The 26,528-nt window shown below is 42.8% G+C and overlaps 1 protein-coding gene across 3 annotated transcripts in view; it reads left to right on the top strand.

Moving 5' to 3' along the window:
• LOC138741020 (uncharacterized) overlaps positions 1 to 26,163 on the top strand; it is a 39,209-nt gene extending 13,046 nt beyond the window's left edge. Inside the window, exons 2-6 of one of the 3 annotated variants that reach the window (XM_069894466.1) lie at positions 9,573 to 9,608; positions 9,762 to 9,872; positions 19,374 to 20,234; positions 24,151 to 24,241; positions 26,070 to 26,163. In XM_069894466.1, the coding sequence (XP_069750567.1) occupies positions 9,818 to 9,872; positions 19,374 to 20,234; positions 24,151 to 24,203 (969 nt within the window). In that variant the 5' untranslated portion in view covers positions 9,573 to 9,608; positions 9,762 to 9,817 and the 3' untranslated portion in view covers positions 24,204 to 24,241; positions 26,070 to 26,163. The remainder of the gene's footprint in view (positions 1 to 9,572; positions 9,609 to 9,761; positions 9,873 to 19,373; positions 20,235 to 24,150; positions 24,242 to 26,069) is intronic. The other 2 variants (XM_069894465.1, XM_069894464.1) reach the window with 2 other exon arrangements.
• The last annotated feature ends 365 nt before the right edge of the window (positions 26,164 to 26,528 follow it).

Below are 26,528 nucleotides of genomic sequence, written 5' to 3'. Positions count from 1 at the left end.
AGTGATGATTGTTACGATGATTTTGAAGAAGGGTAAAGATTCACTCATTCCCTCTTCTTATAGGCCAGTTTCCCTGCTGAATACTGATTACAAGATCCTAGCCAAAGCCCTGGCAAACAGATTGGCGTTGCATTTGCCAAAACTGATAAACAAAGACCAGGCAGGCTTTGTGCAGGAGAGGCAAGCAGCAGATAACATTGGTAGACTGCTGAGTGTAATGCATCTGGCACAATCTAGAAATGAGAGGGGATTGACTGTTTCCTTAGATGCAGAGAAAGTTATTGACAGACTGGAATGGGAATTTTTATTTAATGTTCCGGAGAAGTTGGAGTTGGGACCATCTTTTCAAAATTGGATCAGGACGCTATACCATAAGCCCAAGGTGATAGTTGTCACCAATGGGAAGGTTTCTTCAGCCTTCCCACTTACCAGATCTAGTAGACAAGGGTGCCCGCTGTCACCAGCTCTCTTTGTGCTGGCAATGGAACACCTGGCTGAGGCCATTCGTCAGAATCCAGACATTAAAGATTATAGAGTGGGCCAGGAAGAGCACAAAATTAACTTAATTGCTGATGACGTAGTGATATATCTGACAGACCCTGCGACTTCTCTGGCTCGACTGTACGTGGTACTGGAGGACTATGGGAAACTTTCAAGGTACAAGATCAATTGGGAAAAGAGCAAGGTGATGTCACTCACTGAGGGTAATTATAGTCAATTTAAGGGAAATAGTAATTTCAAGTGGCTGCAGAAGGGGATCAAATACCTAGGAATTAATATTGATAGTAACTTGAATAATTTATACAAGTTAAACTACGGCCCCTTGCTAGAGACAGTTGAGGAGGATGCCCCTGCCAATAACATTGGTGGGCTGGGTTAACTGCATCAAAATGAATGTGTTGTCAAGATTCCAGTATCTTTTTCAAACATTGCCTGTGCCGTTGCCCCGGGGTTTCTTTAAACAGCTGCTACATAAGCGATGAACTGTCAATTTGTTACAACATAGACCAGTGTCAATAGAAATTCACAAAGACAATGGTATCTTAAAACAATAATTTTTATTAATAGCTATTAATAATGTAACATCTTAATTAACTCTAAACTTAATCCCACTTATGTGCAAACATATATATGTGTGTGTGTGGATTACCAGAACCATTACTGCAGTTGTTCTCAGCCTTTTTCTTTCCGCTCACATACCACTTTAAGTAATCCCTTTGCCATTGATGCTCTGTGATTAGTAAGGGATTGCTTAAGGTGGTATGTGGGTGGAAAGAAAAAGTTTATAAGCCACTGATTTAATCATATCTAATTGATTCGTTATGTGCACGGTTTCATCACTCCAAAGGAAATGGGCCAATGACAATTTTTCTCAAGCAAAGTATTTCAGTAACCTTCCCTTCCTACTCACATACCACCTTAAGTCATTCCTTACTAATCACAGATGGCATAGGGATTATTAAAATGGTATGTGAATGGAAAGAAAAAGGTTGAGAACCATTGTACTACAGCTTAGGCACAATTCTGAAAAGTCATATTCAAAATTTAATCTTAGAACTAACTTCTACTGTGATGAAAAGCTTTGTGAGGCTGGCCATGGCCAAAATTAACATGTGCTTAAGCAAAGGTCTGGACCCACTGTAATTCACCTATCGTCACAATCGCTCCACAGCAGATTCAGTATCACTGGCTCGCTACTCAGCTCTGGATCACCTTGAAAACAGCAATTCACACATATGGCTGCTCTTCATCGACTACAGCTCAGTCTTCAATACCATTATTCCCTCAGTGCTGGTCAAGAAGCTACAAACTCTGGGCCTCTGTACCTCGGTTTGCAACTGGATTCTTGATTTTCTCAATGGAAGACCACAGTCAGTACGAATTGGAAACAACATCTCCTCCTCACTGATCATCAACACAGGTGCACCCCAAGAGCTACTGCTCTGCTCATTATGCACCCATGACTGTGTGGCCAGGCACAATTCCAATGCTATCTACAAATTTGCTGATGACACCACAGTTTTCGGCAGAATCACAAATGGCAATGAGGAAGTGTACAGGAAGGAGATGGATCAGCACATTGAATGGTATAAGGACAACAACCTTGTGCTTAATGTCAGCAAAACCAAGGAGATGATTGTGGACTTCAGGGGGAAGTCAGAGGAACATGACGTAGTCCTCATCAAGGGCTCGGTTGTGGAGAGAAAGTCAAAAACTTCAAATTCCTGGGTGTCAACATCTCTGAGGATCTTTCCTGGAGCCTTCACATTGATGCAATCACAGTGGCTCTACTTTGTGACGTGTCTGAGGAGATTCTGTATGTCACTGAAGACTCTCATAAACTTCCACAGGTGGAAACTTCCGTGGAGAATATTCTGGCTGGTTGCGTCACTCCCTGGTATGGAGGTGCCAACTCTCAGGACAAGAATAAACTCCAGAGGGTTGTTAACTCAGCCTGTAACATCACATGCTCCAGACTTCACTCCATCGAGGACATCTACATGAGGTGGTGCCTTAAAAAGGCAGCCTCTATTCTCAAAGACCCTCACCACCCAGGCCATGCCCCCATCACTCTGCTACAATCGGGACATAGGTACAGGAGCTAAAGACGAGCCATCAGCGGCACAAGGACAGCTTCTTCCCAGCTGACATCAGATTCCTGAATAATCAATGAACCAAGGACTCTGCCTTACATTTCATGTACTATTATTGTTAGTTTTTATAGTAATGTCGTAAGATGGTTATAAAATGAATTCACTATGATACACCGACTTGTTCATGTCAATAAAATTCAGATTCTGATTCTGAAATCTTGTGTTGAAACTCAGAACCTTTAAAGTGATGTTCAGAAGTAATTATGAAGTAAACAAGACATCGAGTCATCAGGCTTGTCAAACTCATGAATTCTTCTATGTAAAATATTTTTATTGAGTTTAACATAATAATCTTTTTTATATTTTACTAATATAAGAAAGGAATATCATAACATGTACATATCATAGAATTAATATAAATGTACTTTACAACAGATTTCATCCATAATTGTTAATTTGATATTTGCTTTGTTGGGACCAAGGAAAACTGCCTCAGGATCTTCGTGATGCCACCATCATCACCCTGTACAAAAACAAAGGCGAGAAATCAGACTGCTCAAACTACAGGGGAATCACGTTGCTCTCCATTGCAGGCAAAATCTTCGCTAGGATTCTACTAAATAGAATAATACCTAGTGTCGCCGAGAATATTCTCCCAGAATCACAGTGCGGCTTTCGCGCAAACAGAGGAACTACTGACATGGTCTTTGCCCTCAGACAGCTCCAAGAAAAGTGCAGAGAACAAAACAAAGGACTCTACATCACCTTTGTTGACCTCACCAAAGCCTTCGACACCGTGAGCAGGAAAGGGCTTTGGCAAATACTAGAGCGCATCGGATGTCCCCCAAAGTTCCTCAACATGATTATCCAACTGCACGAAAACCAACAAGGTCGGGTCAGATACAGCAATGAGCTCTCTGAACCCTTCTCCATTAACAATGGCGTGAAGCAAGGCTGTGTTCTCGCACCAACCCTCTTTTCAATCTTCTTCAGCATGATGCTGAACCAAGCCATGAAAGACCCCAACAATGAAGACGCTGTTTACATCCGGTACCGCACGGATGGCAGTCTCTTCAATCTGAGGCGCCTGCAAGCTCACACCAAGACACAAGAGAAACTTGTCCATGAACTACTCTTTGCAGACGATGCCGCTTTAGTTGCCCATTCAGAGCCAGCTCTTCAGCGCTTGACGTCCTGTTTTGCTGAAACTGCCAAAATGTTTGGCCTGGAAGTCAGCCTGAAGAAAACTGAGGTCCTCCATCAGCCAGCTCCCCACCATGACTACCAGCCCCCCCACATCTCCATCGGGCACACAAAACTCAAAACGGTCAACCAGTTTACCTATCTCGGCTGCACCATTTCATCAGATGCAAGGATCGACAATGAGATAGACAACAGACTCGCCAAGGCAAATAGCGCCTTTGGAAGACTACACAAAAGAGTCTGGAAAAACAACCAACTGAAAAACCTCACAAAGATAAGCGTATACAGAGCTGTTGTCATACCCACACTCCTGTTCGGCTCCGAATCATGGGTCCTCTACCGGCACCACCTACGGCTCCTAGAACGCTTCCACCAGCGTTGTCTCCGCTCCATCCTCAACATCCATTGGAGCGCTTTCATCCCTAACGTCGAAGTACTCGAGATGGCAGAGGTCGACAGCATCGAGTCCACGCTGCTGAAGATCCAGCTGCGCTGGATGGGTCACGTCTCCAGAATGAAGGACCATCGCCTTCCCAAGATCGTGTTATATGGCAAGCTCTCCACTGGCCACCGTGACAGAGGTGCACCAAAGAAAAGGTACAAGGACTGCCTAAAGAAATCTCTTGGTGCCTGCCACATTGACCACCGCCAGTGGGCTGATATCGCCTCAAACCGTGCATCTTGGCGCCTCACAGTTTGGCGGGCAGCAACCTCCTTTGAAGAAGACCACAGAGCCCACCTCACTGACAAAAGGCAAAGGAGGAAAAACCCAACACCCAACCCCAACCAACAAATTTTCCCCTGCAACCGCTGCAACCATGTCTGCCTGTCCCGCATCGGACTTGTCAGCCACAAACGAGCCTGAAGCTGACATGGACTTTTTTACCCCCTCCATAAATCTTCGTCCGCGAAGCCAAGCCAAAGAAAAAAATATGTTAAAATGATTATGAATATAAACAACGTGAGTAACATTATACCAACACTTGTCATACCTTGGTATAATATCTAAGTAATGGTTATGATCTAGAATAATCATAATTAAACCATATCTGATCAACTTACCTAAAAAATACAGAAAAAACAAAAACCTAAAACTAATACTAATCTAAACCCTTTCTTCGAATCGAGGTTATTTAATAGGACCAAAAGAAATACGAAAATGGATGAAGTGGTGATCCTCTGAGGATAGATGGAACACGACTTGAGCATCCAAATGACCTAAAACTGCCAATCGTGATAATATTCTATGAATGGGCCCCATATCTTTTCAAATTGAAACTTTCTATCTTTAATATTGTAGCATTGAAGCTGCGTGAGCGTGGAGAAAAACGACATGCACACCAAAGCCTTGGAATCCCAACTGGTTTATTGCACTGGCTGTTGCGCTTATATGGGCCCCAGGTGGTGATGTCAGGGTCCCATGTCATCGGAGCACTGGCCTAGGATTGGCCGGCATTCCTGCCACAGTTTCCCATCTTCTTGCCGTGCAGGAGGTCACCTGGGACGACCCTGTTGTTCGGGTTCATGTGGGTCCCACAGGTTAAGAACTAGACCAAAGTTGAGGTACAAAGCACACATTTATTTTGGGGATACAAATGGGACAACAGGGTCAATATGCTGGGCAAACCTCTACACACACACACACACACACACACACACACACACACACACACACACACACACACACACACACACACACACACACACACACACACACACACATACACACACACACACACACATACACACACAATACATAAGGGGTAAGTACACATTTCGGATAACAAGGGAGGAACCGACAGAGGAAATTACACAAACGCATATATTCAACAGTCAGGATCAAGGTGATACTACGTGCCCCCACCTTTTGACTGGTACAGCCACAGCTCTTACTACCTGATCTTAAGACTCACCCCAACCCAGTGTGAAAGGTGCTACTTACATACCATGAGGAATCCAAAGAGGCAAAACAAAGGGGCCCATGGCCCTTTATAGTTCTGCAGGCAGTACTGGGGGGCCAATCACTCGGGGCAGTCTGGGCCCCATTGGCTGCTGTGGCCAATGGCCTGAAGCCAAGTGCAGGGCCTCAGCAGGGGTCAGCTGAGGTGATTCACCAGGGCCAATTGTGTGAAGGTCAGGGCTGAGTCTGGGCCGGCTGCCTGGACTGCAGCACCTGATGATTTAGGTGGGCCAATCGCAAGGGTCACCTTGATGGCTTGGGGTGAGTCTTTGACCTTGATTGGCAGGTAGTGTGACCTCCGAACAGGAGCGCAGCAGCGCTGCCTCTCCATTACACAACCCCAGATCTGCGCAGTCGCCATGTGAAGTGCCAGTTGATTAGCAGACAAAGACGATGTGGTCAAACAATAATCATGGCCTTTATTAGCAAATTCATGGTACAATGATGAAAGATAATAGGTGCATACACAGCTATTCCTAAGGGGAGTGTTCTTAACAGTAGAGATAATGCACAGCCAATGTTAGTACAGCAAGGCTCACCAGAGGGGAGACAGGCAGCTTGGCAGACATTCTCCACACCACGTTCGTCGGCCATTTTGTGGGCCAGTCCATGTCTCCGTGCGTGGACTTGCTACAGTATCTAATTTTCTCTAGATATGACATTACATCATATAATCACTGTGCTTAAGTGGATGAGAGTTCATTTTCCATTTCATTGAAACTGCTCATGAATTCTTATCAAGTTGCTTTCAAAGAAATGTTCCTTCATACAAATGATCATCACCACTTTCCCCTTTCTTGCGTACAAGTTATGAAGCTTGTGACTTTTGCAATCCTTTCAAAGACCCAGGCAAGGGTTCGACGAGGTAACCATCAAAATGGCCATGATCCAGATGCAAGAATGATCTTGCTTTCTTTACCCAGATATGGGTCAATCAGAAATTACCATTACAATGGCCTCAGTATCACTGCTCTCTCTTGACAAAGAAAAGCAGCTGAAGTGACCATCTTCCTCAGAAGTCATTTTAATTCTGATCCTCCAGATGGCTTTCTGATGAATTAAAAATGCTTTCTTTAAGTGTCTGAATCACATGACTGACTTGAGCAATACTAGTTTCAATTTCCCAGAAGAACGAGCCAACAAGCAGGTGGCCCCTTCTGTTTAAACAGATCTCCTTCTTAGCAAATATTCATTGTTTCAGAGTTTCAATGGAACAATGAACAAGCTACTTTATAGCTTTGAAGTAACAGACAGCCTGACTCCAGAATGTTGTTATCTATGTCTTCTCCTGTTCCAAACCCCCAACATAACTCTCTAAAATATAATATATAAAAATACAGATTTATATATAACAGAAGCCTATAACGGATAAAGGAATCCAAGCCGCTGTACAGAGTCTGAGGAGTTATCTTCTGGTGGGTGATAATCTAGCTTAACATTGTTAAGCTATGCCACCCTGACTCAAACTACTGATTCCTCTGCCAACCATCTTCTATGATCCATCTACACCCCTTAGCAGCTTGATCACCCATCTGCGCCAAGTTCCATCACTTGACCAAATTTTTAAAAGATCTCTGCCTCTAATTTCCACTATTTAGAAGATAGCTTTCGATTGAATTGTCCATTTACTCCCAAATCCTCCTATTTAATCATATATGACTACCTTTGCTGAATTAATTTGTAGTCCTCACTAGCCCCCACTTCCCTCATCATCAATAAACTAATTCCAAATGAGCAGCACATTCACTGACTTTTCCATTGGCTGATGGTCTTCAAAACTTCCTCCTTTTGAAATCCCTTCCATATTGTAAATCCCTGCTGCATTCAGCAGCTTCCATAGCACTCTACAGAGTATATTTCCAGAGCACCCATTAGCCATCTGACAGAGCAACTTTTCCCTTATCTTCCCTCATTTCCAATTCTTCGCCTCTCTTCATCTTGATATCATCATCTACTGGAGATTCTCCATCATTTCCTTGACATCCTCCATCATCCCTCTACCCCCACCAGCCTCCTGACTCATCATCTCTGTCATGTTCCCCATCACCTCCATGACCTCGCTAGCTCCCCAAATCCTCTCTCCCCTACCTCTATGCCTTCCATGATCTTATTCCCTCACATCCCCTCATCTCCCAGTCCACTTCCCAACCATTACCCTAATGTCACTTCTCCCCAATCACTTTTCTCATCTGCCTCTCTCCTCATTCAGATCCCTCCCTGCATTTTTCTCCTGAGAATCTCCTCCACTAGGTCCCTTACCCCATCCCAGTCATCTACTTCCACCATCTCCTCCCCACATTCCTCAGCTTTCCATCCTTCCCAACCACCCTCCTGATCTCCCTCTTCTACACCTCCTCTCCACTCCCCAGTCACTTCCAGACCTCTCACTCATGATCATCACATTTTCTTACTCATTTCCTACTCCCTCCCCTCTTCATTACACCTACCTCCTTCCCAATCATCCTTCATTCTCCCTCTATCTCCTTGCTCTGTCATTTCCATCACATCAATCTCCCTAACCAGTCCCCAATAATTTTCATTACCTCCATCTCCCTACCCCTCCTCAATCATCCCCTCTGATCTATTCCCCCTCCCACCATTGCCCTCCTCCCCTCCTGTCGCCAGTTGTGGATGCAATGGTCTGCTAACTGGGACCCTCACTGTGCGGCTTCAGATGAAGTAAAGGAAACTTTGCCGGTTAATAAGATATAATTTAGCAAAGATCAGTGCCCATGGGTAAGTGGTCTCTGTGAGCAGGTGGGTTGCTGAGTGGGTTCCGGGATCACAAAAACCTATTTGATCCTGATCCAGTACTGCAGCCTGGAGTCCCATCCTCCTCAAATTCCCACCAGCCCCTCCACCCGATTCTCTCCTTCCCCTATCCCTGGTGCTCTGCATTCACAGAGCCACCCCTCCTCTCCTGTCCTCCTAACCATGTCCAATTATCATCTTTTGTCTGTTTGGCCTGTGCTCCTCCCCCTGCTCCTCTTTCCAACCTTTATATCTAGGCGTTTGCCTGCTTTTTGCTCATTCCTTGAAGAAAGCCCAGACCATTAATTATATATCTTTACCGCCTATGAATGCTGCAAGGCCACCAGCATTCTTGTGTTTTAACCTAGAACCACCGTATGTTTTGAAGGGTGGGAGGAAAATGGAGCATCCGGAGTAAACCCACAGAGACGTGGAGAATGTACAAACTCTTTACAGACAGTGCCAGATTTGATCCGGGGTCGCTGGTGCTGTAATAGGGTTGAGCCGACCGTTATATTGCGCCATTGGCTAGCGTAGGAGCAGGATGGTTAGCATTGGGGTGGCACAATTAATGTAGTGGTTAGCGCAACACTATTACAGAGCCAGTAACCCAGGTACAAATCCGATGTTGTCTGCAAGGGGTTTGTACTTTCTCCCCATGACTCTGTGGGTTTCTTCCAGGTGCTCCAGTTTCATGCAGCCCTCCAAATGCCTACATGGTTTGTAGATTAATTGGTGTATTTGGACGGCACAGGCTCATGGGCTTACAGGGCCTGTTACTGGGCTGTAACACTAATAAACTAATAAACAGCACAGCTTTGCCGTTGCAGGATTGGTAAGGGCAAAAGCAGAAGCTGTATATAAGTTAGTCTTTGAGGGTTATGAAAGCTGTTCAGACTTAACCCTCCATGTAAATGACATTTCAGAAGAAGACTTAAAATTTGAAGGGTAATCAAAGAGCACATTCTGCAATGCTTCCCTTCTATTTGGTACAAGAATTGAAACTGCTTAAAACAATTTTTTACCATAGCTGTCTAATTCAGTCATTTCCTTCTTGTTTTCAGATCCTGTCTGCAGCTCCAAAACTCTCACGTCCAATGGTAAGGATTTAATGTAATGCTGTGAGATGACTAGCAAACTAATGGTATTTCAAAGCAATGAGAAGCTGAGGACCTCACGTTCACACTGGCATCATTCGGGGAATCAATCTCAAAATCTACTCCATCGCAGTAACAAATCTTTTCTGTTATCAGTGAGATCCTGACATCCCATGACTACAACTAATATGAAAAGGTGAAGGAACTATGGGATGATGAAGTTGGTGTTGAGAAAGGCGGCATGTGATACAGTGAGGTTAGTGGCGGGTGAGTGACCAGAATCTCACTTGGACCAGCTAGATGAATATAAAAGCAGGCCAGAGACTGTGCTCCCTGTGGCAACTCCCACAAGATAGGATGGACTTCTCCTTAGGTGTCCATGAGTGGAGCTCCAATGTCACTCTGAAAGCTTGGCACCATTCAGAATAAAGCAGCCTGTTTCTTTGGTGCTCCATCCGCCACTTTAGATATTCATTCTCATCATCCCAGGTGAAGCAAATTGCAGTATATACCAGGGGTGGCTAAACTTGCTTAATGTAAGAGCCACAAACGATAAAGCTCAGATGTTTGAGAGCCACAGGACATGAACAAAATTCACACATACATTTTTATTGTAACATACACATTTTGTTTCAAAAATTTTATATAAATTTTAAGAAATGCATATTAAATGCAATAATATTTATTCATGCATGCAGTTTTTAAACTGTTAATTTGTATTAATTTAAGTAATCACAAAGACATAAATATGTAAAAGAAGTAAAACCAAAAAATAAGAGATATTTTAATCAGATTTCCACCTTACAAAATTAGTCTTATTAGTCGGGCGGGTGAGAGGCCGGCAGCGCGAGTTGAGCGGATGTGGGGGGGGGTCGAAATTTATAGAATATTTGAATTTTCCACGAGCCGCATATTAAAGGTCAAAGGGCCACATGTGGCTCACGAGCCGCGGTTTGCCCACCCCTGGTTTATACTATCTCCAAAATGCAGTTGTTTGGTAGAGTAGATTTTGAGATTAGTTGCCCAACAGCTTTTTGTTCCCAATAGCAGCTTCCAAAATCGTGCCCTCTGTTGCTAAGAAGCAGAAGACATGGTTAGAGCGATGTTTGCATAGTAGGGGAATTAAAGATTTTGGGGTAAAGATGGGTAAGTGGAGCTGGGTCCACGACCAGATCAACCATGATCTATTTAAATGGTGGAGCAAGATCAATGAGTTTTTTTTTTAAACTTTATTTATTTGTTCAAAAAACAAATAATATATGACATATACAGCAATTAAACATGAACATGAACTTTTAAAAAATATATACAGAAAAAAAGAAAAGAAAAGAACCCCCCGCCTTCAGCCAACTCTCTTAAGGAGAGCCATAAAAAAGAAAAAAGAAAGAATATTTAAAGAAGTTAAATATACATATTAAAATCTAATCAATATAAATTGAAATGTGAATATTCTGCATATAACAGCCACTTATTAATTAAAAAATTATAATTATCATGCGAAACATACATAATTTTTTCCATTATTAAACAATATTTCATCTCATTATGCCATCTATTAATATCAATCATATTTGTATCTTTCTATGTATTAGCAATACATTTTTTTGCTATGGATAAAGCAACATATACAAAAGCAATCTGAAACTTATCTAATCCCAAGCCTTTCAGAGGTTGAAAACTACCAAGATCAATGAGTCTGATGGCCGACTCCTGCCTCTGTTTCTTAAGTTCTAAGGCAATCGTCATATGGATTTTTCTTTTTGCATTTGATTAAACTTAATGTAACCACTTTCTTTTCAGCAGAAGTCACTGTAAGTTCACATAATGTTTAACAACTCTGGATAGACCCCATACTTGTTGGGTGTGGTGGGGGGGGGGTGTGTTATTCTCCCACTCTCAACTATTCTTCTGTCCTCCCAATTTTTCTCCCAACCCCTGGAGACCCATGCCTCATTTTTCCCAAATATCCCCAGTATTTCCAGAGATCACTCCAGTCTCTCCTGAACATTCTCTAAACCCACATCTGAACCATCTGCCACCTCCCCATGACCATGCCCGCTATCAATCCAGATGCACTCCTCCATCCATCATCTCACATCCCTTTGGACCTTAGCCATAGGTCTTCATTAGTCCAGATTCCACTGACCCCTTTCCCCACCTTGGTCACACAAATGTTCCAATGATCACCAGCCCTCCCATATCTCTGCCCTTGCCGTACCCAGCATTACACCCATTGTAGTGTATCATTCTAAATTTAACTATAATCTATACTAGGTCCCTACAACTAAAATGACTGTTCGTGTCTTATATTAGTTTCTAGAAAGTACAATTCATCTGAAAATGTTATTTTTGTCCAAAGTACAACAGAAAATTGGACATTTGCTCAAATGTAAATATAAAGCTGTTGGCTCTTTTCGAGTGTTAAAAGTAACTACCCATTTTAAACATGGCTCTTTTGAGTGGTGGAGACGCCAATATTAAGAATTCAATTGTTGAATTTCTTCCACCTGGATGCACACATTGATATTGTTTCACTGACTAGGCCTGAATACTATACAATAAGATGGTCCAAATATTCACGTTTATTATCATCTGACTGTACATGCACAGCCCGAAGAAACTGTATCATAGTATTCACACATAATAAACAATCCACACTTAGTAGCGAAATATTCTATACTGAGCTACATGCACAGCCCGAAGAAACTGTATCATAGTATTCACACATAATAAACAATCCACACTTAGTAGCGAAATATTCTATACTGAGCTACTATAGACATTAGTTGAGTTGATGTACACACTGTGGAGTCCAGTGCAAGACTGACACCCCCAGGTTCACACTCTGGGCCTATGCACATCATTGTCTCTGTCACATGACAGGAAAAGATGCCATCAGTGATGTCACCAGGCCAGATGAAAACCTGTGTTGGATACAGGTCACTTTTCCGTATTTTCCACAGCATGTCTGCCATTTTGGGAGCCAGTTCACTTGCTGGTAAGTGGGTCACCACATGACCCTTCTCCCCCAGAACTGGCAATCCTGCTGTGGACTCCCAAAGTCTGTATTTTCTTTTATTTGGACGGCCTTCCTCTCCGCCGAGGCACCTGAACCACAACTGGTCTGTCCAGATCCAGATTAGCAGGTTTGAGGTGGTCAATTGCAAAAGCTTCCTCTTTACCTCCAATGGCTAAAATGTCTTAGTACCTCTAAGGGACCCTCATATGGATGCTGCAATGATGCTCGATGTGCTCCTTTCTGTACGTAAACGTACTTGCAGTCTTGCAGTCCTGCAAGTTCTGGAGTATATAGCACCTGGTCTGACCTTGTTGAGATGTTGGTTTGGGTGATAAAGAACCGAACTTCTCACACAGCTTACTTAGAACCTCTGTGGGCATCTCCTCCCGGCCTTGTGAGTCTGATACAAATTCCCCTGGACCCATAAGACCAGTTCTGCCGATGAGGCATCTATATCGCCCTTAGGTGCCGTTCATATGCTCAAGGGTATCCAGAGCAATTCATCAACCCAGTTAGGTCCCTGCAGACATGCCATAGGGGCTGATTTCAAATGCCTGTGGAACCTTTCTACTAGTCCATTGGTTTGTGGATGGTACGCAGTTATGTGGTGCAACTTGGTTCCAATCAGGATGGCCGTTGCTTACCAAAGGCTTGATGTAAATTGGGCACCACTGTCAGATGTGATGTGTGCTGGCAGACCGAAATGTGCTATCCAGGCAGAGCCCTGGGGCAGGTGTCTGTTGACATGTCTGTGTAGAGCGCGTTGAAAGAATCAAAGGCTTGTTGATCCAAACCAAAGCTTTTACTAACTAGAAGACTGACGTGTATCACATGTAGGTCAACCAGTCCAGAATGATCTGGTCTAGCTAGGAGCAATCCTTTAAGTCCTGCCAGTAGGCGTGGCTATGCTCTCAGCCAATCACAATCATCCTACACTACAATCTATACATATACACATTGGTGATAGAATTTGTACTATCACAGTCTGCCAGTGAAACCACCTCTAGCCGTGGCTCAGTCCTCTATAGTGAGAAGAAAACTGGAACCACATGACACTGGAAGGGGGCTTACAGTTTCCATGTGTATGTGATCAAACCTCTGATACGTCAGCTAAAAAGATTGTCGTGGGGCTTTCATGTGCTGCTGGGCTTTGGATGTCTGGCAACAAGACCAGGTTTTCACCCAATTGCTGACCTGTTTTCGAAGGCCATACCAAAAAAATCTGCTGGCTACCATCCGGACCGATGATCGATGGATGTGTGAACCTGTGTACCGTGTCAAATACCTGTTGCCTCCAGGCCACCGGAACGATTGCACAAGGATGACCTGTAGATACATCACACAGGAGTGTGAGCTTCCCGGGCCTACTGGAATTTTTTCCAGCTGAAGATTTGAGTCTCCTGTTCCGTAACGTGGAATTTCTTCGTCTGCCTGTTGTGCTTTCATGAATGCAACATAGTCCACCCTTGGGCTAAAGTCTGCACAGATTGTATGGCTGGGCGAGACAGAGCATCTGCCACTTCACTGGCCTTTCCTGAGATGGGTTCGATGGCTGTCGTGAACTCAGAAATATATGATAAATATCTCTGTTGACGAGCCAACCGTGGATCTAATACCTTAGTGAAGGCAAATGTAAGCAGCTTGTGGTCCATAAAAGCTGTGAAATGTCTGCTTTCTAGAAAGTAGCTGAAATATCTGATAGCTTGGTACAGTGCCAATAATTCTTAATCAAAAGCACTGTACTTGAGTTCTGGTGGTCTTAGGTGCTTGCTAAATGGTTTCCAATGGCCATCGATGTACTGTTCAAACACCCCTCCTACTGCCACACTGGGCGCATCCACTGTCAGGGCTGTTGTGACTCTCTTCTTTGGATGTCTGGCAATGGAATAGTAATGCACCATTAGCCAGTGCTTCCTTAGCTTTCTTGATTGCTACCAACCATTCTTCATCCCAACTGACATATCTTGCCTTGCCTGACACTAGGGCGAAGAGGGGCGCATGATGCGAGCCGCTGATGGTAGAAACCAGCGATAAAAGTTCACCATTCCAATGAACTCATGAACTGCGCTGGGCTTAGCGAATGCCCAGATTGCCTCGACCTTTTCCGGTAGAGGCTTTGCTCCGTATTTGTTGATTCTATGGCCCAGAAAGTTGATGGTTACTAACCTGAATTGACACTTTGTCAGGTTGATGGTCAGCCCAAACTCATTCAAATGAGTGGAAAGCTTGCACAGGTGGGACAGATGTTCCTGATGACTGCGGCTAGTGATAAGTTTATCGTCTAGGTATATGAAGGTAGAGTCGAGATTGCGTCCCACTCTGTGCATTAAACATTAGAAAGTCTGTGTGGCATTCTTGAGCCCAAAAGACAACCTTCTGAATTCAAAAAGGCCAAAGGGTGCAATAATAGCTGTATTTGAAATGTCATCGGTGTGGAACAGGATCTGATGATACCCCTGGACCAGGTCCACCTTGGAAAAGATGCAGGCTCCCTGCAGGTTGGATACAAAGTACTGTAAATGTGGTACTGGGTAGCGAATCAGCACAGGGTCTCAATCTACCTGCGGCCTTAGGTACAATGTGGAGCAGGGAGGCCCAGGAGCTATCAGACTGTTGTACAATACCCATGTCCTCCATCCTTTCAAACTCCTCTGACCAGACGGTTTATCTGGAGGGTGCCTGTGAGCTCGGTCATGCAACGGGGCCCTTTGGTTGGTATATGGTGCTGCACCCCATGTTTTAGCATCGCCAAGGTGAATTACATTGTAATTATTGCAGGGAATTCCACCAACAACCTGGCAAATTCATTCTCTGAAAAAGTTACAGAGTCTAAATGTGAGCCTGGCAGCTTGGCCTCACCTAGGGCGAAGGTCTGGTAAGTGTTGGTATGAACGAGCCTTCATCCCTGTAGATCAACCAGCAGGTCATGTGCTCTGAGAAAATCAGCTCCAGTAGCGATTGTGCAACTGCGGCCAATGTGAATGTCCACGTGTACTTAGTATCACTGAACTGAAGTGGAATCCCTCTGACCAAGAAGAACAATCGTGCATGTGTGTTATGTCGGGTATGGCCCAGGCTGCGGGGGGACCCGACCTCTCTTGGCCCAGCAATCCTGGGCTGATGGGGGGGGGGGGGGGGGGGCGGTGTCCGCACCCATAGTCAGGCTGAAGCGACTTTAGTATCAACGGAGGAGGAGGAGGAGGAAGCAGACACAGGAGGACTGGAAGACCAAGGTATGGAGGAGCAGGAAACTGCTCTATGGTTAAACAGGCTTTAAAGTTTAAGTCTGATTTTCATCATTCAGATTCAACTTTACATATTGACTTATCTAAGCAGATGGAGAATTTGGCAATTCAGACGGGTCAAGGGTTTTCATCTGTGAAGGAACTGCTTGCTGACATGAAAGGGGAAATGCCTTCTATTAAATTGGACATGACAAAATGCCTGAAAGTGGTGGATGAGGTCCAGGATAAATTTAAGAAGTTTCTCCCAAGCTATCCAAGAGAAGTAAATGAGCCACTCGCTCACGTCATGAGAGGCTAAAGTTATGGATGAGCAGACTCTTGAGCGCCATACACTTGCCCTCCTCTGGAGTCTGCTGTAGAAAACTGGAAGCACGGCGTGCCGTCTCTGGATCCAGGGCACTTACTACATAGTAGTATCACATGGAATCAGATGTTCCCTGTCCCAACTGGAATTGGGCTTCTGCTTGGTCAAACCATACACACGGGTTATGAAGTCCAAAACATTGGTAGTTTCAGAGCTGCAGCATCCATCAAAGAAAATCTTTCCATTTTGGGGTCCAAATATCATTTGGACCGTCGGAATCACCAATGTAGCAAAGTATTCTATACCGAGCTACTACAGACTTTGGTGTACACATTGTCGATTGGTATATACACTGGGAAGTCGATTACATGCTGTGGAGTCTAGTGCAAGACTGACAACCCCAGGCTCGCACTCTGGGCCGATACACATCACTGCCTCTGTTACATGGACAGGAAGTTACACCATCAGTCATGACACGAGCCCAGATAAAAACCTGCATTGGATACAGGTCAATTTCTTGTATTTTTCACAGCACGTCTGCATTTTGGAAGCCAGTTCGCTTGCTGGTAAATGGGTCGCCACACCTATACCGAAAGATATAATTTAAAATAACTATATGTTGTGTCCTCGTTGAATCATCGGAGGTCGTAATAAACACTAAGAAGACTTGTAAGTTTAACAGCACAATTCTTTAGTCACATTAGGTTACTGGTCATGTATTGATACAATGTCGCACTAAGCATGCTCACCACTCAAGTGTGATATGGTTCTTATAGTCTTGCAGTATTCATGCTCCAGCATAAAATAGTCCCAAGTTTCCTCAGTATATAACACTACATATAAATATTTTTGGATGATCTACTCGGTTACAGGATACCATTCATCAGTCTCATGGCCTGAGGGAAGAAGCTATTTCCCAGCCTGGCTGTCCTGATTTTGATCCATCTCCACCACTTTCTTGATGGCAGAGGAACAAAGATACTGTGTGCTGGATGGAATTTAGCGACTGGGACGATTCCAATACAGCAATTCAGAAAATTGTTGAAGGGATGAGAGGAGAGTTAATTATCTACAGTTGAATTTGGAAATAACAAAATTTTACTTGTGGCTGGAAATCAGAAAAGCAGTGCAAATGAAGAGAGTCCCCACTTTTATAGCACGTGGGGAATCTCAATCTCAGCATGAACTCTGATCCCTCATGGCAATGGCACCAAAATGTAAATGGTGCTCCATCGCTAATCAGGAGAATTGCCCATCAATCAAAAAATTATTGAAGAGTCTGAATATTTCCGACTGTGAATGTCATAACTCCAAGAAAGCCATCCAAGACAGCAGGAAACTCCAAAGCTTCACTGTCCAATTCTCTTCCAAAACTAAGTCTGATCAAAACCCACAATCCCTTCCCCTAACTTCCATTCAACGACATCTCCCTCACAATCCAAGGTCCCTTTGCATCTTATCAAGAGATCATCTGACCTTAGTCTTGTCCAAATATATAGAATAGTGGAAAAGTGGTTTATAGTCACAAGGTCCAAGTAACAGTAGCAGTAGCAAAGAAAAAAAAAATCCAGTTTTAATGAAATGCAGGAAAGTGTTGTTGGGTTAAGATTTTATGTGATTGGTCCATGAGGAATCACTAATTTGTGTGGTTGATGTCTCAATACAATAACTGTTTGCTGTACTAATTAATTTGAAATGATTCATTGAAAAGATGGCACAGTTAGCACGGAGTTTGTATGTTCTCCCCATGTCTGCTTGGATTTCCACCGTGAGCTTTGGTTTCCTCCAACCCCTCAAAATGTCCAGAGGTCAATTGGGTGTAATTGGGCGGCATGGGCTCATACTGTGCTGCATGTCTAATTTTTTATTTATTTAAAAATTTAAATTTATAAAGCTGACAGAGTATCAAAGAATGAAGTATTCAGACTCTAAAACAATGAATGATAACCTCTAGTTTCAAGAGTTTAGTAGAAGAAAGAAACTACAAATTGCAAATTCCTGACAAGAAGATACACTTTGCGATTTAAGAACAAATTGATTCACTTTTCATGGCTTGTCTCTCAAGTTATTCTGACCTCTTCAAAATCTTAAATTTGTATTTGATTCGATTGCACTATTTGACCATATTTTGCTGCTAATATTTTCCATTATAAATTACATTTTTGATTTTAATTTAAATATGGTGAGAGATCACGGCCCCAGGTTTTTCCCCAGACACATAGGTATGGCTGATTTGAATGTTTCTGATTTTCTTAGTCATTTTATGTGACCATGAGTTTTGCACCCATTGTTTATGAAATGCTGAGCATCACATTCAAACATTCAGGATTCCAGTCATTGAAAAGCATTGGTGCAACTTGTGAAGATGCCTTCAAGACAGTGAATTTCCCTGCTCCACCACCATCCCAGGTCCTCTGCTTTGCCGGAGATCCCGGCAAGTGGAGAAAGAGTCAGGAAGAATGTGCTTACCACGGAGAGTGAAAAGATAACTGACACAACCAAGGAGGCTGATATGGCTGAGAAATTCAACAGCAGGAGGCCGACATAAAGCATGTGGATGCAATGCAAGAAACATCTCAAACGCCTGACCGGTCCAGGAAAAGTCCATGGAATTCCTTCTTTATCCATCACTTTCAATGGACCTTTCCACTCCCTTTTATCTCTCTCAGGCCAAAGACATCAAACCAACATTTTCCTTACCAATTATAAAATCTTACTCCAAATACCTTCAATTTTCACCCCTCCCCCAAATTCCTCAACCTCATAATGCTCCTGTTAACATCGTCCTCAGTTTGTTTAGCCTGCAGCACCTTGTAACAGACGTTTTGCTACTTTGTAGACATGACATATTCTGCTGTCCATAATGTAATTCCTCCTCTCACCTAATGCACCATATGCAGAAACAGCCCAAGGACAGGTCCCCACTCATGAAACTGTCCGTATTAATTTATAAGGAGAGGATTAGATAGATATTGATTAGGTGTTCAGTAGCATAGTGTACTGAGGAGTTAGGAGGGTGGTGGTGGTGGTGGGGGGAGTGCAAGACTCCCAACATGGCCAGGTTATGGAATTATCAGACTTTGAAACCCCAACCCTGACCTCATTGTGCCTTGAATGCATCTTCAGTCTCTGCGACCCCTGTAGTCAATGCTCCACGTGCTGGTTATATGATTACTAAGTCAACATCTTCCTTCCTCCAGAATCCCCATCAGATGACCATGAGTCCCCGCATCGAGGCGAAGAAGATTGCTTGACAGTTCCTAATCCTGCTGAGCACCAACTCTTACAGCCCACGTGGCTTCCAGAATCAAAACTCCATGCCCCTCCTGAAGATCGGCCATTACAAACTTCAGTGTTAAAGAAGAACCAAACATTAGAAGCTTCATTAACTCCAGGATCAAATTGCCATTTTTCTCCTGGGGTCAAGGTATTAGACCCTCCATGTGTTTCAAAATCAAAGGACCTAATTCCTTCTGTGGACCACCCTCTGTATGTACCCAGCATTTCAAGATCAAAAGGCCAACCATGCTATCCTGAATCAAAAAATCACAATCTTCTTCAGAACCAAGGGCTACACACCAGATGTGTTTCAGATGGAAATAACCCCCTCCCTCCTGAGGACCAACAGCTAAACACCCAAAATGCTTCAGAGGCAAAGAATTTAATTCCTCTTGACAGCCAACAGCAATGTGCTCTCTGCCTCTCAGGGCAAAAGAACACCATCCCTGCTGAGAACCAACCATCAGCTTCAGGTGCAAAGGATCCCCTCCCTGTTAAAGGCCATCAGTTACATACCATGTGCGTTTCAAAGTCAAAGAACCTTGTCTCTCCTGAAAACCAACCATCATGTGGGCCATGCATGCCAGAACAGAAAAAGTCAGTCTGTCAAGAAGATCAATCTTTGTGCATTCCATGTTCTTCACGATCGAGGGGGTGCATCCTGTCTGAGGATCAACCAGTACTCTGTCCACTCATTCCAAAGTCAACGGACCAACCATCGCAAGCTTGCTGCATTCAAGAGACTGGTGGGTATGTCACTGATCCATCTAAGCAAGCATCTGGTGAGTCTAGCAGCGGAAGTAGGCAGGACCACACTGAGGTAGTTAGTTTGCACAGTGGAAGAGAATAATGTTGGTGTGTGCCATCCTCTCCCAGCTTTTCTCAAGAGGATAGAGATGTACAACTCTGGGGCCACCCATTAACAGGAGAGTTCTTGAAATGAAGGACAAAAAAACCTGCAAGATGTTGGCTGTCCTAAACATTGTGGCAAAGATATTGGAGGCATTCACGTGCCAGATGTATTGGCTTTTTTTCAGGGATGGTGCTCTCTCCATTTCCCAGTAATGCCATGGCCAAACTGTTACATCGGGACAGTAACCAACTTTTTCACCCTTGATAGAAGGTTAATTGGCTATATACAAATCGGAGTGTCAATGTCTGTTCCACCTGGTGGATAGAGCATCCATGATCTCCAACACATCTCCTTCTCTTGCATCTCTCACAGGTCTGCAGGTGGAATAGTTCCCCACCCCACCAAAAAGCAAAAAAGGTTGTTGGGGTGAGTGCAGATTGTGATGACTTCTCTCTGAGTATCAACACATCCACTCCCTCGTTCCCCCTCAAAACTCATCTGGACCAGGCTACTTTAGAAGTGTCTTCAACTGAAAAAAAAATAGCTGATATGAAACATGATATAAAACTACTTTCTTGTGCACGTTAAAGTCTTTTAACTTTATCTCTTTCATCTGCACTGTAAGTTTTGTGCGTCTGATTGTTCACAATGTTCATGGTAATGACCCCAGAACCCAGCAGCAATAGGTATTCACCAAGATAAATGGTTACTTAAACAAAAGTTGTTTTTAATTAGTTTTAAACATGAAAATAGAAACAAGCCAACATATCTATTATTAACTTACTTAACCTATCCTAGTGCCCTTCTAATTCTAAGCGCACGTATATGTAACGTGTGTGGTAAGTTCAGAAGAGTTCTTTGGTTCACCGTCCAATCTCAATTCTCATTCTTCCAAGTTCACTGGTTGCAGGCAATTCTTATACTATGCACTGAATTTAACATGTATAAAGTTCCCCAGGCTTTGGTGCTCGAAAGGTAAATGGTTACCACTCACCACTCAGAAAGGTTCTTGTAGGTTTTCAGAGAGAGATTTGTTGTTCCAGGAAATCCACAACTGAGGTACTTCCACCAGTCACCTCAGTGTTTTGCTGATAAAACTTGCCCCATCAGGGTTCTCCAGATGATAACCTCTTTCTTTCAGGTCACCACAGAGTTCCTTTTTGTTTCATTTATTCCAGGTGAAACATTAGACAGCCAGTCCTCTCCTCTTGCATGAACCACAAGACTGTGAGAAGACCGTCTTCCACACTCTGGAGCTTCTGTTGCAGTTCCAGCAAGCCTGCTGCTTGACAGTGCTCTCTCTCTCTCTCTCTCTCTCTCTCTCTCTCTCTCTCTCTCTCTCTCTCTCTCTCTCTCCATCTGCTGCTTTTAGATAAACAAGAACCCATCAATGACTTCTCTCAAAACTCCTGCAAAAAGGTGTGAGGAGTCACTATGTCTCCTATGTTGCTTTAAAGACAATAGTCCATTTATTCCACAACATCAGCCCAATTAACACTTACTTGTAAAGTGTCCATAGGCCTTCTTCAAAGTTTCTGTAAAGTAATTCTGGACATGAAGTCTCCAGTATTTCAAATAAGATCTGTTTTAAAGTGTTTGTATGTAACCCACTGTAACTTTTCCCAATTTTTCTCCCAAAAATATTTCTATATACTCTGTCACACTTTAAATAAATGCAAATTTATCTCCTGCATGGTAGAAGCCAATGAAACCTGCGTAAGCCAATTACACCCAATTAATTTGCCATGTCATTTCTTAAGTGGGTGGCTGCTCAATAAAATTGGGAGATGCATTCTGGTAAACTTAGGTGTAGTCATTATTGACCTAATCAGTCATGTCGAAACAGTGCAGCAAAGTTTCTTGAGGTTGATTTCTGGGATAAACTGTTTGAGGAAAAAAGACTTGAAAGGATCTCCACCATTTTACATTTAGAAGAACGCAGTTGTAGAATCTGGAGTCTGTCGTCTCAGACAGAGATAGGAAGTATGTCCTAGAGGGATGGCAGACCAAAATGTGGTGCATATTCAAGGTTGGATTTTCTCTTAAGAATTCAGAAATCAGGTGGGCAAGAATATTGAGGTTGAAGATCATTCATGATCTTGTCGAATGCAAGAAGAAGCTTGAGGGCCCATGGACCCTTTTACTTCAGGTTTTGTGTGATAAAAAGCACTTTCATTCTGGAAAATGGTGAGAAATTAATACAGACCTACCTGTGTTTTAACTCGCTTGTGACGCGACTGTTGTGTGTTCTGTTCTCTGAAATTCCAGAGATGTAATAGTTCGTGATATAACTGGGGGATCTCTTGTCCACAAGCATCAATCCTTATTCTGGGTGCAACACTAAGCGAATAATTGATTGCCATGGTATCAAAGTGGGGTTCAAAGAAAGGCACATCTGTATAAACCTTCGAATAAATTATTTTGTATAGTTTGGACAGAAATTGATCTGAAATTTTTCTGGTTAACTAAATCTCAGTTATATACTGCAGTAACAGTAAATTGCAGAAAACCATTAAAGCACAATGTGATTGTGATCTGTCAGGAATAACTCAAACAAGTAGAGCTACTATTTTCCTGATGCATCTCTGAGAGACTTTGAGGCTCCTAGAAGAATTCAGGAGCGTGAACATTGGAGGTAATAGTACCTTCACTGCCACTGAGATGGATTAGTTGTCTAATTCGATGGGTGATGGGTTCACTTTCCAAAAGATGCAGAGGCCCGCTGCCACTTCTCTGGATAGCTAGCCTCCTGAAGCATTACCAAGGCCAAGGAAGACAAGCCCCTTGTCACTAGACACTGTGAGATGAAGAAGGTTTTCTGAAACATGGGCTTTAATTAACCCTTTAGAGCAGCTCTTTCTTCTCTTCAAAAGAGAAGAGGAGTGAAAATACTGCAGCTCAATTTATCCCTTGTTGGATAAATGCCTATTACTTTCAAGGTTTTCCCAGCAAATGTTTCCAGCCTCTGTGGATTCCATTCACGAATATTACAGTAATAGAGTTGTACAGAAACATTATGGTCCTTTGGCCCATCATCTTCCTGCCAGCCTTTATACCCATCTACTCTAATTCCATTTACCTGCATTGGCTCCTCTAAGCTCAGCTTGACTAAATGTCCCAGTTTGAATCCACTGCCTCTTCAGGCTGTGAGTTTCAGTTATCAACCCCCTTGAAGATGTTTTTTTTTCCCTCGTTTTCCTCTTGTTTTTGGCAGCTCTATAATGGGAAAGAGATTCTGACTGTGTACCCTATCTATAATATAAATATCTATAATATAATATAAATATATAATTTTACATACTATAAGGTCAGCACTCAGCCTCTAATCTTGGGAAAACTAACCCAATCCAATCCAATCAAACCCACAAGCCTATCCAATCTCTCCCCATTGCTATAATCCTCCAAGCTAGGCAAAGTCCTGGTGAATCCCCTCTGCACTCTCTTCAATGCAACCACATCCTTCTTATAGTATAGTATCCTTCTTACAGTACAACTGCACATAACACTACTTCATTCAATGTTGCTGATAAAAGAAAGGGAAGCAAAACCTTTATTGGACAAATATGTTTAAACAGACAAATCGTATAATGGGTATTTATAGATATATATATAGAAATAGAGGATAAAAGGTGCAAACAAAAATAAAGGAAAATGAGATACAAAATAAATTCATAGAACAGTTATAAATCCAAAGAATGTATTTCCATGTTTTAGTTTCTTAATATTCCTGCAGCTAAGCTGTTTGAGATGTTCATGGCTCTAATATTTCTGAGCTGTAGATAGAGTTAATAAGGGAATTTCCACACAATGGGCCTGCATTTATTGATTGTTCTTTGGCTTTCCAGAAAGGCAAGGAGGACATAGATGTTTCCCAAAAAAATGCACGTCTGACAAATAAGAGCATTGGATTGGAGAAGCTATATCTCAAATCTCAAGGTGAGCACAAGAAAAATAGAGATTGACCTAAGGATGTTCATCAGTCTCTTATGACAAAATTTATCTGAATTTGAATTAACAGTTGTAAAACTTACTTCAAGGTATGTCAAAGCAACCCAAGTTTAAGTCCTCTGTTATCTCAGTCTTCCTTACCTCTAGTAACCCCATGGAAAGTATCTGCAGTCTTGTGATCTGACCCCTGTCCCTCCCTGAATGTGATGACATTATGAATGGCACCCGAGATTCCCAGTCCTAAGCTCTGAAAGTCCCTCTCTCCTCCGCAAGAACTCTTCCCTTTCCCCCCTCCCCCACCCCATCTTCCGACTGTCCATTCTAATCCATGGCTCTGCGTAAATCTTGTTTGGAGTAAATTGGGTGGCACGGACTTGTGCACCAAAATGGCCTGTTACCATTCTGTTTGTCTAAAGATTCTGTAGGAAAGATCGGGTCCATCTTACTGATTCTTAATCAACCTTCTGGTAGTCCTAGCAAAACCCTAAACTCTACGTTGCCTGTGGCATAAGGCCTGACACCAACTTCTCAGAAATAAATTCCAGTCTTAAAAACAGTCAGAGAATTAATTTAAAAAAAGGAAACCAAATTTTGTGCCGCTCTTTGTTTAGACCACAGATTAAAGTTTTTGCAGTAGGAGGTATGGGAACAAAAGCAAGAGACATCACTCTCTCTGCATTGAATTTCACAAAAGCATGTCAGCACTTTATAACCATCACATTTTAATACAATTTTTAATGTTTGTTTTAGTATCATAGTTTTGACCTTCACAAAAAAAATTATTAAATACATTAGTGGGTCATGTAACATTGTCCAGTTCAATGTGGTGTGATAGCTGAAGTTCAAAATTTGAAGATATGTTGGCATAGGATATCTGACAGGTTGTTCTCAAACTATTAGGGAGTCAGGGTCCCCTTATCCCAGTGGTTCTCAACCTTTTCTTTCCACTTACTTTAACCACCTTACTTATCACAGAGCACCTAAATGATTAGTTAAGGTGGTATGTGAGCAGGGAAAAAGGTGAGAAAACCATTGCCTTTTGCCCAAAAGTTTATTTTGAACTGTCTTATTACTTTTTAACTGTTTCAGTCAGTTGTGCTGTCAATTTCTGTCATCTATGCTAATCTTTAGCTTGGCCCCACAGGGGCAAGTCCTGCCCCTCAGTGCAAATGGCAGCCCCTGCCCCCCAGTGCAAAGGGCAGCCCCTGCCCCCCAGTTAAAGGGCACTCCCTGCCCTCCAGTGCAAAGGGCAGCCCCTGAACCCCCCTCAACGCAGAGGGCAGCTTCTGACCCCCAGTGCAAAGGGTAGCCCCTGACCCCCCTGTTAAAGGACAGCCACTGCCCCCCAGCGCAGAGGGCTTGATAAGGAAAATCATTATTTCTACTGACTTACTGACAATGAATCATGTTCTTCAGCAAACTCCAAGATTAGAGCATAAGAATAAATATGTGGGCAGCATTGCAACAAACAACCCAATGAAAGGCCAGATTAGTATTTTAGTGATATTGGTTGAAAGATAAATCATAGCTGGGAGAGTGGGCATACTTGCCCTGTTCCTCTTTAAAATTGCCCCTTGTGTGTTTTTCATATTTTTTTTACATCCACCACAGAGACAAATAGACCTTCTTGTTTAATGAATCATTCAAAAGACAATGTCCCTCGGAGTACAGCATTCTCTCGTTAAATGAAAAAGAACAGAAGATTGGATTTAAATCTCAAGGATTTAGGACAGCTAGAACTCTTGGTTTAGTAACATAGAAGACAAGACTGCCAGGCCGATCCTAAAATGAATCTCTTTTTGTCTTTATCTGACAGAATTTGAGAAGCTGCACCTGGTGAAGATCACAGTGCAAATGGGGCAGAAAATACAATCAATCTCTTGAATAAAGGACCACAAAATAAGATCTCAGTTCAATGGATCCTGTGCAACTATTTTCTTTAATCATAGCTAATCTCTTGAGCTAGGGGTTAACAGTCCATGCGAGGAGCTGAGAATCAGCTATTGAATAACATAACCCAGTTTGAAGGAAATGTAAAGCATGAATCATTATCTAATCTTTGTAGCTGTCTATATTGTTGATGCTGGGTATTTAAATAGTTTAAATAGTTCTGTTAAGAATTTGACAAATGTGACAGATTGTTATATTTTATATTGTGTATAGGTATGTTTTAAAGGAGATCAATTGTGGCAGTTTTTCTAGTGTAGGTCACATACAAATACTTCAAAACAGATCTCATTTAAAATGCAAAAGGTTGGCTCAAGCCAGTCAGTCC

This window comes from Narcine bancroftii, chromosome 8, assembly GCF_036971445.1.
Source record: "Narcine bancroftii isolate sNarBan1 chromosome 8, sNarBan1.hap1, whole genome shotgun sequence".
Taxonomy (NCBI): domain Eukaryota; kingdom Metazoa; phylum Chordata; class Chondrichthyes; order Torpediniformes; family Narcinidae; genus Narcine; species Narcine bancroftii.
This window is presented reverse-complemented; position numbering and strand designations above follow the sequence as displayed.